Genomic DNA, 18,104 nt, shown 5'->3' with positions numbered 1-18,104 from the left:
TGTAGACCAGGCTGGCCTCGAACTCAGAAATCCGCCTGCCTCTGCCTCCCGAGTGCTGGGATTAAAGGCGTGCGCCACCACTACCCAGCTCTATTTGGCCTCTTGACTGCTGAGATTGCACAGGTGAGCCTTGATACCCACCTTTAGGCTCATTTTGTTGTGTCAGTTTATCGTGTTAACTTTAGTAGCTAAATTTCGGTTTTGTGTGTGTGTTTCCATGTGTGCATGTGACTTTGCCTCTTTTCCTTCCCGTTGGCACATAGGCAGAATCACGCTCTGCTCTTTGAGACAAGTTTTCTCATTGAACCTGCAGTTTTGCAGTCTAGCTTGCAAGCCCCAGGGATCTTCCCCCCCACCCCCCCACCCCCATCTAGGTGCTGGGATGGTAGGTCCATGCCCCCACCAACCCTGGCTGGGTTTTTGTTTTGTTTTGTTTTGGGGGATCCAAACTCAGATCGTCATGCTTGTTCAACAAGCACTTTTACTTAAACAGAGCCATCCTCCCAGCCCCTTTTTTCCTTATTTCATCTAGTTAGTGGTACCAAATCATTTGCTGGTGGAAGTATAATTTGTTACATTTCTGTTAAGTACCAGCAGATATTGTTATAATCCTATAGAAGTCCTGACTCTCAGGTATTTACAGGGATTGTTAGAGCATTGGGTAGCCATGAGGTGAAAAGAAGACACGGAGCAGAGGCTGAGGCCATTTGGGACGTTATTGCAAGAATTTGGGCAAGAGGTGATAAGGGCTCAAAATGGGGTGGATACAATAATAAATCGACTGCATTATTGAGCACTTACTGTTTGTCACACATGTCACACATAGTATCTTATTTTAATTCTCATGATGGCCTTAAGAGGCGGAAACTATTAATCATCCCAGTTTACAGGGTTCAGGAGCTCATCCAAAGGCATCCAAGTAATGGAACTGGGATCAGAACCAGGGAAGTCTGGCTTGTGTGTGCACTCTTAATAGATAAGAACTATTTTACATGTGCCAAAGGGATGGAAAAGAGACAAGTGGCAGAAGAAATCCAATCCTTAGTATTTCTAGAAGACTGAATTTGGGATAAGTGGGTGACTGCTTTGAAGAGTATAAATGAGGATAAGGCCGCCTGAGGAATCAGAGAAAGTGAAACTTGGAGACTTCTTGACTAGGAAAGTAAATTGTGATACCAGTTAATGGAGAGAAAGATGTTTTTATCTTATTATTTTTTTAAGTTTTATTTATTTATTATGTGTACAGCGTTCTGCTGGTGTGTATGCCTGCAATCCAGAAGAGGGCACCAGCTCTCTTTATGAATGATTATGAGCCACCATGTGGTTGCTGGGAATTGAACTTGGGACCTCTGGAAGAGCAAGCACCCAGTGCTCTTAACCGCTGAGCCATCTCTCCAGCCCCCATGTTTTTATGTTCTTGAGCTAAGTGTAAGTCCAAGTATGTTTTCTGGGAAGTCTAGTAAAGTAGATAGTCACAAATAAAGGTAAGACTGCAGTATGGCTCAAGCTGGGTCTAGAAATAACAGTTTGCTGTTCTGAGGAGATGTGATTGCGGAGGACAAGGAAAAAGTTGAGGACAGTTTTGAAGAGTGAGTGCTTAAAAGGAGGCAGAGGCAGGGGCAGGGGCGCAGAGGGGCAGAGGGGCAGGGGGGCAGAGGGGCAGAGGGGCAGAGGGGCAGGGGCAGGGGCAGGGCAGGGGCGGTCAGTTAAGGACTGTACTGTGGAAGCACATCGGCCAGTGAGATGGCTAGCGGGTAAAGGCCCTCAGTTTAAGTCCTAACAACCTGAGTTTGATCCATAGGAACTACACGGTAGGAGCGGATAACTGATTCTGGCAAGTCCTTCTGTGACCTTCACAGGCACACCGTGACATAAGCCTCCCCCACCCCAAATAAATAAGTCAATGATCAAATAAATGTTTAAGTGTTTTAGAAGAAAAGATACTAACCCTGAAGTCCTGGGAAGAAAGGTGGTTTGACAAACTGGTTTTAAGCTAAGGTGAAAGTCTAGCTGCAGTATAGTCAGGGTAAGAGCCGTAAATGGGAATAGTGCCTCAGAGCATCATATATCAATTTTTTGTTTAGTTCTGAGAACAACTCTGTTGAGCAGATAGGTTATTTCTTTACCTAAGTCTTTGTCAGGGTTTCCCAACTGTAGAGCTATTGTCAGATAATTCTCTATTCCATCAGTGTCCTCAGTTCTTGTTCAAATGCTGAAAGTATTCTCTACACCTGCTGGAAAGTCAGAACACATTGTCAACTTTACATTAAGGTGCAAACAATATCCACATTGAAAGAAAGAGGTTAGGAAGTATAGTCCCCCCCCCTTTTTTTTTTTTTTGTTAATAAAAGAAGAAACAGGCATGGAGAGGCTCATTACATAATCTTTGGCCATCCAGATAAATCTAGTGAAAATTTTCCTTCCCACCTGGACCCTGACCTACTCAGCTTTGTTCTGTGCAAGGTCATAGCGTCAGACATCATTTCCAGAAGCTCTCATGCAGTACAACTTTAAAAGCTGAAAGGTGTATTTTGTGTTACATGCATATCACCATAAAAAATGAAATATTGGACATAGCATAGAAAATGGGTTTGAGTAGGACTAAAAGTTATGATGGGATCCATTGGATGTTAGAGCTGGTGAGTACAGACAGATGGGGGGACCCATGGATGTTAGAGCTGGTGAGTACAGACAATTGAGACTAGATCAGAAGTGGATAGGAGGTCATTTCATTTTTGGTTAATGGAAACCCCATTCAAACAGGCTGACAATAAAGAGGGTTTATTGGTTTATAAAACTACAAGGTCCTAAAGTAGGAGGGATTTGGATTTGAATTGAGTGGGTGCTTACTTTGTTTTAATTATTTTTCCTTGGTTCCTTTAACTGTCTTCCATCAGGGGAAGATCTCATTCTCTGGGTATCATGGTACAAAATAGCTATAGGTGGTCCAGGCCTCAGCCAGAAACCACAGATAGAGCCCTTTCCTGATTATTACGTGAAAGTTCTGCAGTCTTTTCTTGCCTTTTTCTTAAAACCATTTGATGGTATCTCATCTATGCATAGTAACAGTAAACTTTTTGGACTCATTACCTCTGAAGTCATGAACTTGTGGCCAGTCTTGATTCCTCTGGAAACACTTGCATCCCACCAAGCGTTTGAAGCAAATCTCAGATACTGCTTTATCTGTCACCATCTCACTGTAATGTCACCATCTTACTGCCGGCACCACAGGCCCCGCCCCATAGCCGAGCATTAGCATCTCTTACTGTTTCATATCTTCTTTTATCTTTATTTTTTGGTTTTTCAAGACAGGGCAGCCCTGGCTGCCCTGAAACTCACTCTGTAGACCAGGCCGACCTTGAACTCAGAAATCTGCCTGCTTCTGCCTCCCAAGCGCTGGGATTAAAGGTGTGCACCACCACTGCCAAGTTCTTGTTGGGATCTGTGAAAGGTCCTTATGGTTTAAGTTTCTTTGTTTTTCTTTTTTAAATATATAGACTCTCCTCTGTTTCATTTTGTCTTTCTTGCAATTTGCTTGTTGGAAAAAGGAGACTGTTCAACATAATTTCTTGGGTTTCAACTGTACTACTCCTGAAAATGAACCCAAAGACCTCGTTATCCTTCACAGAGGCACTTGCATATCCATGTTTATTACTTATGAGAGTAGGGAAATGGACGCACCCTAAATGCTCATCAACAGATGGGTGCTGATGGCATGTGGTGCACGTACACAGTGGGATGTTACTCAGCTTTAGCATAAAGGAGTTGTGACGTTGGTAAAGAACAAACAGGTGAGTCTGGAAAGTATAATATTAAATGCAGTCACTTAGACTCAGAAAAACAGACAATTCATTCTTTTACATGTCCAAATCCTAGCCTATAATGATGTAGGCATGCATATATGTAAAAACAAAACCCACATATATATAGCTGTGAATGTGGGAGGAGCCTAAACTTCTGGAAAGGAGTCCAAGAGAGGATAATAATATCAGATGATGAGGAAGGATGGATGGTGTGTGGGACACATGGGATATGAAAGGTAAAAAGAGTTTCGTAGGAAGCTACAGTCAGGAACAGGCTAGCACAGAGGTCAGGGGTGGAAGAAGGATGGGGCGCCTCAAGAGCTCAAGTTTTGTAATGGTGTTTAACACACTACATGCTGATAAGAAGTCGTCTTGGATTTTGTTGTTTTGAGACAGTCTTTTTTTTTTTTTTTAATTTATTTATTATATGTAAGTACACTGTAGCTGTCTTCAGACACTCCAGAGGAGGGAGTCAGATCTTGTTACAGATGGTTATGAGCCACCATGTGGTTGCTGGGATTTGAACTCAGGACCTTCAGAAGAGCAGTCTGGGTGCTCTTACCCACTGAGCCATCTCACCAGCCCTGTTTTGAGACAGTCTTATGCAGCCCAGTCTGGCCTTGTACATCCGTAGCCAGGGATGACCTTTAGCTCCTGGTTCTCCTGCTACCTCCCAGGTCGGAGCTTTGTAGGCATGTCCACCTGGCTTAGTGAAATGCTTTATTCTTCAAATTCCAAAAATTATTTAACAAGTTTCTTTTTCCTTCTGTGTTTCTAAGTTGATAATTAGTTTTATTGAATTGATTACATTCAGATGTTTTTTAATTGTATACTGTGTAGGTAGGTTTTGTGTAACAGGCGACACTTCATATCTGGCTGTGATTCTGTCATGCTATCTTCTTTTGTTCGTTGGGGTGCTCCTTTCAAAATAAACTTCTCTGTGTTGTTTGGTTGCCCTGGGTGCTTTGTGGGAATCACCCTCACACGTTAATAACCTCTAAGCATACACCGGGCCGCCCACCCCAGAGTTCTGGGGACAGAAAGCAGACAAAGTAACTTGAAATGCTTACCTCTCATGACTTGTTAAGTCGATTTACAGGAAGAAGCAAAAGGAAAAAGATGAGCTAGTTAAGATACTTAGGACAAGGTGGAAGGGCCATATTTCAAATTCTGTTAGAGACACTATTTCTGTGCCTATCTTTTCTGCCACTTTAGCTTTCCCTGCCGTTGGTAAGGGGATCAGGACAAGAAATGAAATTCCAAGGAGCTCCTTAGGGAGGGAGACAAAGGCCACTGATACATGGAATGAGCATGTCTGCCACAGTTGAAGCTTACCAGGAAGCTTGATTAATAGTCATGGATTTTGTGTTCTTTGGGTAGCAAATGTATAGGCCAAAATGGGCATCATTGCTGGATGACTGGATTAAGGACTCATGAATATTAATCTTTATAGACCTTTTCTCTCTCTGCATATTTGCTGTATCATAAATATTAAGAACCATGTATGTGTATATATCTGTAGCCTGAATATTCAGTATCTAGGTGCTTCGTGGACATGAGGGTATCTTTATTTTTTCCGTTCTCTCTGTTTGTTATACTTATACTCCTAACAACTCCAGTACATTCTACTAAGTCTCTGCTTGCTCAACTTTTTCTTACTTGAAATATCTTAACACATTTCACAAACTGCAAATGCACTCATGTTTTATAATAGAATCCAATAGTCATAAAAGTAAAGGCACATTGAGATATAAGGAAGGCAGGGTAAATGGTGCATTCTTCCCTTTTTTTAAAAAAAGGGGAAACTGGACCAAGTTGAATGAATCACTGGACCCTGGGAATCTAAATGGGTATAAAGAATAGGAAGAAAGAACACTGCAGCATGGATGACCAGAATGTGCAAAGACTCTGTAGTAGACAGAACTGGTTCCTAGGAGCTGAGTGTGGCTGGCAGAGATACGATCATTTTCTTGCAGGCAAGAGGAAGGATTTTAATTCTTACAGAAGTAAAAATAATTGAAAATCCTTGGGATGGATGGGGTCTGTGCCATGAATTTGCTTATGTGAATTAAGCAGTTTGACTAGAGAGAATGACTTAATGTTAAATTTTATTTTAATTAATTAAAGTGTGTGTGTGTGTGTGTGTGTGCGCGCGCGCATGTGCTTATGTACAGGTGCTTTCACAGAGGTTAGCATTAAGTATCTTGTTCTATTGCGCTTCACCTTATCTTTAAAGACAGGCTCTCTGAAGCTGGAGCGTGATGCTTTGGTTATGTTGGCTTGACACCAAAACCCCCAGGACCCAGCTGTCTCCTCCCTACTCACCCCCAACCCCAAGCACTGGAGTTAGAGGTGTATGCTGTCATGCTTTTTACACAGGTTCTGGGATGTGAACTCGGGTTTCTTTGCTTGCATGGCAAACATTTTACTCACTGAGCTATTCCTGTCTCAGCCCCAAGTAGGTATGCATGGAGGGAGGGCTTTAGAGTGAAGATGGGAAGACAAACTAGCAATAAATATAGATGAATTGAGATGAACAGTGCTGATCACATGGACCAGAGAGATGTTAGCTGACATGGACTGGCTTCTGAATTGTTTTGAGGGCTGAGAGGGAAATAATAATGACAACCTCCTAGGTTTCTGGTTTGTACTGTTAGGTAAATACTATCTTTCATTGGTGTGTGAAACTCTGGAAGGTCTCCCTTCCCTCCTGCTACACAAATACATGTATACATTATTTCTCTATATGTGTTGTACCTGTGTAGATAAATACAGATACAAATATATGTGACTTTGGTATTTGACTGTGTAATTGGGGCATTGTACCCCAATTTGCACCTAAATATTTCACTGTATTTTTTTAAAAGTAAGTGAATTCTGTTAGGTAATCTCCATGAAGAGATCAGGAAATTAACTATGATATATTTTCTAGTGCACAGCTCATGTTCAGTTTTGTTTCAGTGTTAATTATTTCTATTTTTTTTTTCTCATTGGAGGATCAAATTCAGGGTCATGCGTTGTATTTAGTGTGTTTAAATTCATGTTTAGTCTTTATTAGTTCTGTAGTTTGTCATGACATGAGCATTTTGAAGCCACAAGCACCGAGCTACTGCTGAGCCGAGCTTCCAGCTTTTTCCTTAGGCTTTATGCTAGTCCTTGCCAAACTACCTTACGATGTGTGCCTGTTAAAAGCAGCCAGTTTTCTATGGGAGTTGACTGGCTCACGTCTTCCTGTGTGTTGCTCCTCAGAGCTCTGGAATGCTGGCCTTCCTTCAGCAGATGTCTCCCTCCACCTTGGCTCTGAGTGACCAGAATGGTGATGAGGTCCTGGCATGGGCTCTGGCTGTGGCCCAGTATAGGAGTGCCTGGACTGGACAAACAGGGCACAGAGATCTGCCTCAGTTAAGCTGATAGAAACGCAGGCGTGAGAGACCATGTCCCTTGTGGTACCTCTAGCCTCCTTGACTTCCTTTCTCACCTTCTTTTCTCTCCATACATCCCTCTTACAGTCCCAGCACCACCCACAGCTGTCCTACAGCAGATGTGTTCTGTTCCTCTTTTCGTAGAACTGTCTTTGCATTCCACAGGGTCTCAGCATTTGAAGACAAGCCAAATAACCCCAAAGGAACCATGTTCATAAAAGAAATTTTCCTTACCCACTACTTTCCTCCCAAGGTCAGAGTGACTTGACAGCATCTCCTTTGTGGTGATGCCAGGAAGGTTTGCGGTTGGGGGAGAGAAGCGGTAGCTCCTTTCTCCATTATCCCCCAGTATGTGAACCTTCAGTGTGGATGGTTTTTATTAAAATGCACTTTTATCTTGGAAAAAAATGGGTCAGCTAATTACAGAATGTCACTGAACTTGGATTTATCTAATGTTGTAATGATTGAAGTTATTACAAATCTGGCAAAACTACCACAAAGACATGTATTCTCCGTAAATCAGATCACATGACACGTGGTGTTTGTCAGAGGTGTTTATTATGATCATCTGCTGGCTTACTTCACTATAAAATGATTCTTTACATTCTTATTATTTATTTATTTATTTATTTTTGGTTTTTCGGGACAGGGTTTCTCTGTGTAGCTCTGGCTGTCCTGGAACTCACGCTGTAGACCAGGCTGGCCTCAAACTCAGAAATCCACCTGCCTCTGCCTCCAGAGTGCTGGGATTCAAGGCGTGTGCCACCACACCCAGCTACCATTCTTTACATTTTTAAATAAAAGATTTAGTTTTCTCTTATATGTATGAATGTCTGGCCTGCATGGATGTCTGCACACCATGCATGTGCCTGCTACCAGAAGAGGTTAAGAGGATGCTGGATCCCCAGGAAGTGGAATTGCAGATGATTGTGAGCTTCCATGTGAATGCTGAAATTCAACCCAGGTCTTCTGCAAAAACCGCCTATGCTTTTAACCACTGAGCCAGCTTTCCAGCCCCACTTTTCCCCCCCCCCATTTTTAGTCAATAATTCATAGGGATTCATCGTAATCTTGCATCTACTATTTTAGCATCAAGTACTGATTTTGCCTGAATCTATTATAACTATTGATTATTGCCATCATTTCTCCCCATTTATTAGTTGTTACTCTGTTACAAGGAATATAATGAATTACATTACTTTATTAGGCATTTTATTGTAACTCAAGTCGCCCTAGGTTTAGCCAGTAGGATTTGTTTCTATCTGGATCCTATGTCCCTTGACATAGCTGCATCATGTACAGCATCTCCTGCCCCCTGGCATTCATGCTCACACATACTTATTACCTGTGTGTGCTAGCCTGCACTTTATCTGTATCAGGTTTTGATGGGAAAATACTAGATTCTAAGAATCTATGTTTATTGTTTGTGGAATGTTAATTTACCAGAAAGCCAATACACAGAACATATAGCTACATGTTTCTTTCTCCATGTTTAATCCTTTACCATTTCATATAACACCAAAATTCCTTCTAGTCTTCATCATATTGTAACCCCTTGGTCATGGAGAAACCTGCCTCCTGCTGTGAGTTTGAGGTGTCTCTGCAGCATCGAAGTGAATTAAGTGTGTTGCTGCAGATATAAGGATCTGGTGTGTGAAAGACCTCAGGTCTCAGGGTAATGGAAGTGGGAAGGGGGACCTACGCTTGAGAATGCTGTACAGCTCAAGCACAGTATGCGCACAGCACTCAACACATTGCTTGGTAATAAAGTTCAGAGCAGGAAGGACTTTTTAATGGATTCTGTCTGTGTTTAGGGGATGTACTTTATTTTAGTAACTTGTCAAGTGCCTCTTCTATGTCATAGTGCACTAGTGACACAGGACATTAGGGTGGGAGTAGGCAGAAAGTGTGATGTAAAATGTTAGGGGGTAATTAAAATTGCTAAACTCCGACTTTGGGGAGTTGGCTCTTAATGCTCACCCTGTTGGAACAGGTACTCTCTTGTTCCTGCCACTTTCCTCAGGCTAGCTGGCTTGTGAACTTCTGACCTCTTCTCCCATCTCTGCCTCCTATCTTGTCTTAGAAGTCCTGTGGTTACAGATCAGACTCAGGTTGTCAGGGTTAGCCGCCAGCCGCTTACTCACCGAACTGTCTTCCCAGCTTTTTAAAATATTCTTTAATTGTAGCTTTCTTAGATTCCTGGTACTGTGAGTTTCTCTCCTGTTAGTGGCTGCTTTTTTATGTTTTTCAGGTCAGAGTTTGTCTTACCTTTAATTGAAGGTTTTAAAAATTTGTATATTCAGTGTTTGCAATTGTTTTAGAAACTTTTTTAAGATTTGAAAAGTAAGGCATTCTCTTCCCCTCCTGCCTCTTATTGCTGTGAGAAGTTTGCTCCACTTGCAGTACATCAGTGCAGTGAGATCAGCAGCTGCCCTGGCTCCCCCCCCCCCCCCACCTGAGCAACTGTCCCACTTCGGCCACTGGGCTCAAGCAGGGCCAAAGCCCGTGAGTTGCAACACCTAGTCCAGTCAGGGCAGTGCTAACATGATTGACACAGTGCTGCTAAAGACCAGGCACAGGCGAAAACCTTGTCTCATATCCTTTGCAGCTACCTCTCCTGGTGCTCTCACTCATGTTCTATAATTACGATTGTTTTTGCTTTTATTCTTGAGTTCAGAAAAGAATGAAACATTCTACTTGTTTTTGCCCATTTCTTTTCTAATATGTCATTTTTCTTTTTTTAAAATTTTTTTTATTATTATTTTCTTTATTTACATTTCAAATGCTATCCCGAAAGTTCCCTATACCCCGCTCCCCTACCCACCCACTCCCACTACTTGGCCCTGGCCTTCCCCCTCATTTTTCAAAAAGTAAGCAATTCCATTTTTGAAAAATAAAACATAGTCCATTGTAATCGGTTTTGAGTCTGTTCTTGAGAATGTCTTTGAGGGTTTGTTTTAGGTGGTGTGGTGGTGCTCACACTTGTCATCCCAGAACGGATTACTGCCATCTCCCACTCTCTTTGAAACCCCAATCCTTCTGACCTCTTACCCACAATCCTTTTGACCTCCTGCCCATACCTCTTCCTATGAGTCCTTTTTGCTCCCATTCATTTTGTTTGGTGACTTGGTGAGTTTAACCAGGACCATGAGTGTGACCAGGGGTTTCGAGCTATTTATTGGAACCTCATGGGCTGACTCAGTGGCATATACAACTAGAGGCAATGTCTGTTCTCCCAGAATCTATGAGTAGCCAAGGAGGGCAGGGCCCTGTGAGATAAATGGCTTACTGTTACAGGCCCAGCCTTGTGTAGGGTCACTGCAGGCAACTCCAGCTGTGGTGAGCTAGATTTCTGTATTTATAGCTGCATGTCTTGGGGCAAGATAGCTTCTTAAGTTTATCTGTTAAGCACATATACAAAAAGGTTGCTAGGATTCATGTTTAGTGCAATGCCTGACACAGACAATGTTCTTAGTATTTACTTCTGTTATTTAATTGGTACATTATCTGCTTATCTGTTTCACTAAGATTTTCACTGTGTATGAAAATGTATGAGTGGATGTGAAACCATTAAGTAAACGTTACATGGATGTATGGATATATGTGTGTACCAGCTAGTTTATGTCAACTTGACCAAGCTAGTGTAATTTGGGAAGCAGGGACTTCAGTTGAGAAATGCCTCCACCAGATTGACCTGGCAAGTCTGTGGTGCATTTTCTTGGTCGATGATTAATGTAGGAAGGCCCAGCTCACTACTACCCATGTGCTGATGGTCCTAGGTGCTCTAAGAAAGCAAGCTAGGCAAGCTGTGAGGAGCAGGCTAGTAGGCAGCACTCCTCCATGACCTGTGCATCCGTTCCTGCATCTAGGTTCCTGCCTTGACTTCCCTCAGTGATGATCAGTAGTATGGAACCGAAGACTGAAGTAAACCCTTTCCTCCCCAAACTGCCTTTGGTCCTTCTATCACAGCAATAGAACCCTAACTAAGATTGTAAGGCCGATAAGCTTGCAATCCTGGTCACTCACTATTGTTTGTCTGTTTATTTTTGCATTGGCCAGTGTTTAGATGTCAAGATTACCTATGTTAATCAATTTTACTGCTATTATAGGAAATAAAATACCCATTCATATATTTCATAACAATTGTTTTAGTATGTTTTTCTTTTTTCTTTTTTTTTAATAATATTTTTTTCTTTAATAGTTTTTCTGCTATGTTAGTAGCTTACATTTAGGTACTCTGGTACTAAAATATAGTACCACCACTGAAGTCTGAAGTTTACAATACTGAGCCCTATGTTGAATTTAAATTCGCCTCACTATTGGGTGGATAAGCAGCTAGGAAGGACGGAGATGCTTTTAATTATTAAACGTGAATGATATTTTTGCTCTGACCTCTTTCTGAGTCCTATATTTTCTGCTGCTCACTGGGCATTTCTATTTGGATATTTTTGCTGTTGTTTCAAACTTAACATGTCTAAAACTGAGCTTACCCTTTCTTCCAGAATTAGTGCAGCTTCTGATTCTCATTTTTCTATAATACTACCATGCTTTCTCTATTGGTTACTGTCTTAGTTTGGGTTTTATTGCTGTGAAGAGACAACATGACTGTGGCAACTCTTATAAAGAGAAATATTTAATTGGGTCTGGCTTTCAGTTTTAGAGGTTCAGTCCTTTATCTCCATGGCAGGAAGTGTGGCAGTGTGCAGGCAGACATGGTGCTGGAGGAGCTGAGGTTTATGTCTTGATCTATAGGCAGCAGCAGGAGACTGTATTACACACTGGGTGTTGCCCGAGCATAGAGACCTCACCCACCTCCACAGTGACACACTTTCTTCAACAAGGCAACTTCTACTTCAACAAGGACACCTCCTAATAGTGGCCGAGCATTCAGACTCAGGGCCCATTCCTACTCACACCACCAGTTACTTTTCTGTTGCTGCAGTAAAACATGGTATGTTTCCAGATGGGTAAGAGTTTATCACGGCAAGGAGGCACAGCAGCGAGGCACAGCAGCAAGAGGCAGGCGTGGCAGTAGGGACAGGAAGCTGAGAAAGCAGAGAACAAACTACATGTAGGGGAGGCTTTTTTCTCTTAAAGCCCGTCCCAGTGACATACTTCCTTCAACAAGGCTGCATCTTCTAAACATGCCACCAACTGAGACCAAGGGTTCAAAGAGTCTATGGAGGACATTTTCAATCAAACCACTACACTTTACATATAACCTCGATTTCATCATTTTTGATTTTTACCTTGATCTCTTGTATGCCTGGGTACTTTCTGATTGTTTTAGCAATATCATATCTTCTCTGTACTCACTATGGGCTTCAAATTTATTTCCTTACCCATGTAAAATAATGTTCCATTAATCTATGATTTTTATAGTCACCAGTATTGATTGAAAGATTTTAAACAGAAGATCTTAGCTAAATAATAGTTGTAACTATTATTAGATTAATGTTAACTATTATTATTACTAATAGTTCCCCTCAGTAACTTCAGTTGTCTCAGCAAAAAGGGACAAAGACTGGTGCAGGGGCTAGGGGACTTAAGGAAAAAGGACCAGATTCATTGGGCAGTCTCAGTTCTCCCATGCAGTAGCTGTTAAACTTTGGGCAAAGTATTTCTCCTGTCAGATGACATCGGCAGCAAGCGGTCTTTAGAGAGACTGAGTGACTGACTATAACTAGTAACTGGCAGGTTTAAGAACCTACTTGACACACTGAATGGGGGGCATGCCTTCATGGGTCACCACACTCTGAAGACTTTCTCCTTGTTCACTTTTCCTGTTGAATAACTCACAGCCATATCTTCTATAAAGGAAATTTGTATCTTTCCTTTTATATCTTAAACCTAGGTAGAAAAACAAATAAACAAAAGTATCATCTTGTCTGTTAAAGGAATATTGATATTTTTAGAAAGCATCTCAAGGTCTGTAGTAATTTTTTAAGCGATGTGGGGTTTTTTAGGTAGAAATTTTACAAAAATATGAAAAAAATTGTTTTCTTAACCTTTATAGAAAATGTGCCCGAGGAGCTTGGCGAACCATTTTACACAGACCAGTATGACCAGGAACACATCAAGCCCCCTGTCGTTAACCTGCTTCTGTCAGCTGAGCTGTATTGTCGCGCTGGAAGTCTCATTCTCAAGAGTGATGCTGCGAAGCCCCTCCTGGGCCACGATGCTGTGATCCAGGCATTAGCACAGAAAGGCCTGTATGTCACTGACCAGGAAAAACTGGTAACTGAACGAGATCTCCACAAGAAACCCATACAGATGGTAAGGCTTTACATACCTAAGGTTATTTCAAGTTTGAAATGCATACTTTAGTGAATTGTACTATAAAATAGAAGGAAATAATGTTTGAAATACTTTATGGCACCTGTATCTACACCTAGAGTTTAAAAGTCATCATTTATTTCTAAGTGAAGGAAGATTTTGATAAACTATTTTGGAATATTTGTTTCCATCAAATGCCTAGAAGAAACAATTATGTAAATTCAAATTATTATGAAATAATTTTACTTTATTTAAAAACTTTCTTGTCTTAGGGATTAGCTATAAGAAGTGGAAAATGTATCCTTGACTATTTTTGTAAGGCAAGAATTTGGATTTGTAAATTTTTCTGCAGTGGGGAGGGGCTGTAGCTAAATATTAGAATGTTTGCCTGGCGGTTAAAGGCCTTGCCTGGGTTTCACTCCCAGAGCAACACAATACATGTAAGGTACTGGAGAAAATAGCTCACACATGTGAGTACTTGCTCTGAGCAAGCATGAGAGGCAGAGTTTGCATCCCAGCAGCCACGTTAAAGGCCAGCCGTCGTCCTCTGCAGGCCTGTGACTGTCATTGAGGGGACAGAGTTAGGAGGGTTGCTGGTGCTTGCTGAGTTAATAGCCTAGCCAAAACAGTTAGAGCTCAGTGAGAGACCCTGCCTCAAAGACGGAGGGTGTTAGATGTGGATACCTGACACCCTACTTTGGCTTCCACGTGTGTACACCTATGCATACATACATATGCACACACAAAAATAATATTTAAACATGTAACGGGAAGGGGCTAGAGAGATGGCTCAGCAGTTAAGAGCACTGGCTGGAGCCAAACTCAAGAGGACTCGGGTTTGGTTCCTAGCCCCCACATGGCAGCTCACAACTTTCTATGGCTCTAGTTCCAGGGGATCTCACACCCTCACACAGACATACATGTAGAATGCACCAGTGCACATTTAAAAATGTAATGGGAAAATTGGAAAAAATGACAAATATAAGCATTTATATGCTTCAGTCATGGTAAAACTCTTGCACATTAGATATTTTAGCTTATTTAACAACCATTAACTCATTTCTTGTACAACATACATATAGAAGGTTTCTAAGTGGGTCTGGGATAAGTATGCAGGGAGTCATGGATAATCTGAAGACATAAATCTAAATACATTTATTAAATCTAAGTACATTTTCCAAAATACATGTATCATCAAGAATGTTACTAAAAAGCAGGTCTTGTGAAATGGCTCAGTGGGTAAGAGGACTTGAGTTCAAATCCCCAGCACCAACATAAAACAAGCCAGGTGTGATCATGTCACCCTGTAACCTCAACATCCTGGGGTATAGGTCCAGCACATCTCTGGGCTTACTGGCCACCAGCCTTGCTCCCACTTCAGGGCGAGGCTGTGTGGAAGAGTAAGAGTGATGGAGCAGAGCCCCAACCCATCCTGTGGCCTCTGTGTGCACACAAGCAGACACACCCACACTTACACAATGATAAAAGGAAGAAAGCAGTGTCATGTAAATTATTTTCATGAGAATAGTAGTCTTAGGATGAAGGACATGTATGTAAAAGGGTGTATGTTAAGACTCAGGAAGAGGGAACACAGTCTCCAAGGCTGGTACTATCTGGAAATGACTGCACTCTTTCTGCTATTATCTCTCTTTTAAAACCTTACTTTTAATATTCTAAGGAATTGAGAACTACTTCTCAAGGGTAACGTCATTCAAGTGTATAATAAATAAGGAAGACTGAGGATATTGATCTTTTCTCATGGAAGAGATTTTCAGTTCTCACTAATGACGTCAGACTCACATGGTTACTCTGACATGGGGACGTGTGTGCATGTCATGTGTAAAGCATTCACTAGCTCTAGGGATAATTAAATTCTGCTTGTGAATATGCCACATTTAGCTCTTCAGGGTTTACCGTCTTAGTTGGATCCAGATGGCAGCAGCAGCCACTTACAATTAGGAGTTTTAAGGCTGCGCAGATGGTTAGGAGCGCACGGCAGAGTCTGAAGCAGCACTTAGGGCAGGTAGGTGTGGCTGGGTAACCCCACTGCCTCAGTCCTCCTTAAGGAGGCAGCGGACAGACCACACTTTGTACAGTTTTTCTAGTGCTGTTGGTGTGTGTGAAGATATACATGAAGGTACTGGGAGACTAAGTTACAGATAAAGAGTTTGGTGCGTAGCTAATTGCATTACTTAGATTTCTTTTACCCCGCAAAGCCTGCTGACAACTTTGAATGTTTAATATTTAAAGACAATTTAAATAACATACAGTTTTCCCTGTTTTTCTGGCTCTGACTTGTGGTCTGTTAAAACTTGAGATTAGACTGTATCACCTTAACCCTTTGCAGTGTCATATTACGGACCAGTATTTTAATCGTATACTTCAAGTTTTTGTCAGAATTAAAGATTTTTCAATTGTAACTTTTATTTTAATTGCTATTGTAATATTATACTACTCTTTTAAAAGCCTATATGAGAACGTTTTACTAGTAGAATTTTGTTTAAAACCTTTTTAAATATGAAATAGGAGTTATTTAAAATACTAGTTGCTTCTTTGCCTTGCTTTTGAGAGGTATCAGCTAGATAGTTCTTTGACTCACCTTGCATGTATTGGTACTTTATCCTACCACTTTGCAATTCTGAATAAGCTGAGTGGGTTTAGTATCTTTATCTCTGTGTGCTGCCTCATAGCTTTGGGGGCTGGGGAATATAATAGTAGCAGAAGTATTATTTTGCAGTGCTCTTTCAGATTCTTTTTTTAAAAAAGACTTTATATTTTGTATATGAGTATTTTGCCCACATGTATATGTGTGCATCAGGTTCATGCCTGGTGCCTATAGAGGCCAGAGTGGTCACTGGGTCTCCTGAGATTGGAGTTGCCTAAGCTAAGGGAGGCCAGCCATGCAGGTGCTCGGGACCATGGTGTTCTGTAGAGTAGCAGGTGCTCCTGACAGGCGAGCCACCTCTCCAGCCCCTTCTTTCTTTCTTTCTTTCTTTCTTTCTTTCTTTCTTTCTTTCTTTCTTTCTTTCTTTCTTTCTTTAAGTCTAAGACAATATAATATTTAAAGAACTAATTTAAATGATTTGTCTTCCCTGGTTTTGGCTCTTCCTTCTGATTGTTGGTTGTTAGAACCTCACACTAGACTGTGTTAACTTCCCTGCAATTGTATCTAGTGTGAAAATATTCATCAGACTAACCTTTAGTTTCCTCTGGAAAATGGGATTAAAATACGGTGAGAGAGATGAATTGAACTTTCCCTGCTATTTCATATATTTCTGTACTGGTAATATTTGTATATAATCACATGCACTATTTTAAAACTTAGAGAGAAGTTTAAGTTCAAATGGAAATGGCCATTGAAGTGGTTTCTATGTGTATGGAATAAAGAGAAATGAGTATTCTGTGTTAGTATCTAAGTAAACAGAAAATGAGAACAAATATTGAAGGATTTTCTGAATGCTTGAATTCAAGAATCCTGTAAATAACCGTCTAAAGCTTTCTGCCCACTGCTTAGCTTCCTGCTGCTGCCTCCCAAGCGCTGCAGTTGCAGGAGAGCACCACGCATCATGTGGTTCTTAAAATGTGTTTTTGGGCAGGTGATGTATATGCTCAAGAATGTATGGAAAAGGTTTATCTAATCCAGAGTTTTATGTCGTACCTGTAATAGCAGCGAGGGCTCATCAGTGCTAAGTAACTTGTCTAAGCGTGCCCTGCTCTGTGGTAAAGCCAGTTAGAATCTGGACAGAGCTGGTATTTTCTAAAGCACACTTGCACACTTGTAGGTTTTTATTTTTATTTTTGTTTTTGTTTGTTTGAGATGGGGTCTCTACATAGCTTTGGCTGTCCTAGAATTCACTGTGAAGACCAGGCTGGTCTTGAACTCACAGAGATCCACCTGTGTCTGCCTCTTAATACTGAAATTAAAGGCTTGTTCCACCACACCTAGTCAGTTTTTAGAATTACATGTACCCAGGTATCATCTAGACTAGAGACTGTGAGAGATCAAACTCTTGGTTGTGAATTAATTTCTTCATTTCCAGCCATATTTGTGCATGTATATAGGGAAAAAATTGGCAGGACTGGAGAGATGGCTCCATGTTTAAGAGCACTAACTGCTCTTCCTGAGTTCAGTTCCTAGCAACCGCATGGTGGCTTACAACCATCTATAATGGGATCTGATGCCTTCTTCTGGTGTGTCTGAAGACAGCTACAGTGTACTCATATACACAAAATAAATTTTAAAAAATTGATATCCATAAAACTCTAAATAAATGTACACACACACACACACACACACACACACACATATATATATACACATGCATATGCATATATATATGAATGAGATTGATTTTTAAATAGGACTTATATAACAATGTTTGTTATTTAATCAGATTTTGTTTTAGGAACAAACATTATTGTATAAATCAAGGTATTTAATTTCTTTTCCCTGTTTTTCATTCAATTATATTTCAAAGACTCAGCCTCATGTTTTCCAGAGTATCTGTAAACTTCTGATCCTTCTGCATACAGCTCCCTGGTGCTGGATCACAGGCAGCAACCACATCAACCTGGCTTGTCAGTGGTGGGCATCAAATCTAGG

At 41.1% G+C, this 18,104-nt stretch overlaps 1 protein-coding gene across 5 annotated transcripts in view; it reads left to right on the top strand.

Annotated features, from left to right (window-relative positions):
* Camsap2 (calmodulin regulated spectrin associated protein family member 2) overlaps nt 1-18,104 on the top strand; it is a 76,815-nt gene that overhangs the window by 4,382 nt on the left and 54,329 nt on the right. For all 5 annotated transcript variants that reach the window (XM_021199223.2, XM_021199222.2, XM_029538233.1 and 2 more), the window contains exon 2: nt 13,242-13,501. In XM_021199223.2, coding sequence (XP_021054882.1) covers nt 13,242-13,501 — 260 coding nt within the window. The remainder of the gene's footprint in view (nt 1-13,241; nt 13,502-18,104) is intronic.

Source organism: Mus pahari, chromosome 5 (genome assembly GCF_900095145.1).
Source record: "Mus pahari chromosome 5, PAHARI_EIJ_v1.1, whole genome shotgun sequence".
In the NCBI taxonomy this organism is placed as follows: Eukaryota; Metazoa; Chordata; class Mammalia; order Rodentia; family Muridae; genus Mus; species Mus pahari.
Note: the sequence above shows the minus strand (reverse complement) of the source record. Positions and strands in the feature narration are given on the sequence as shown.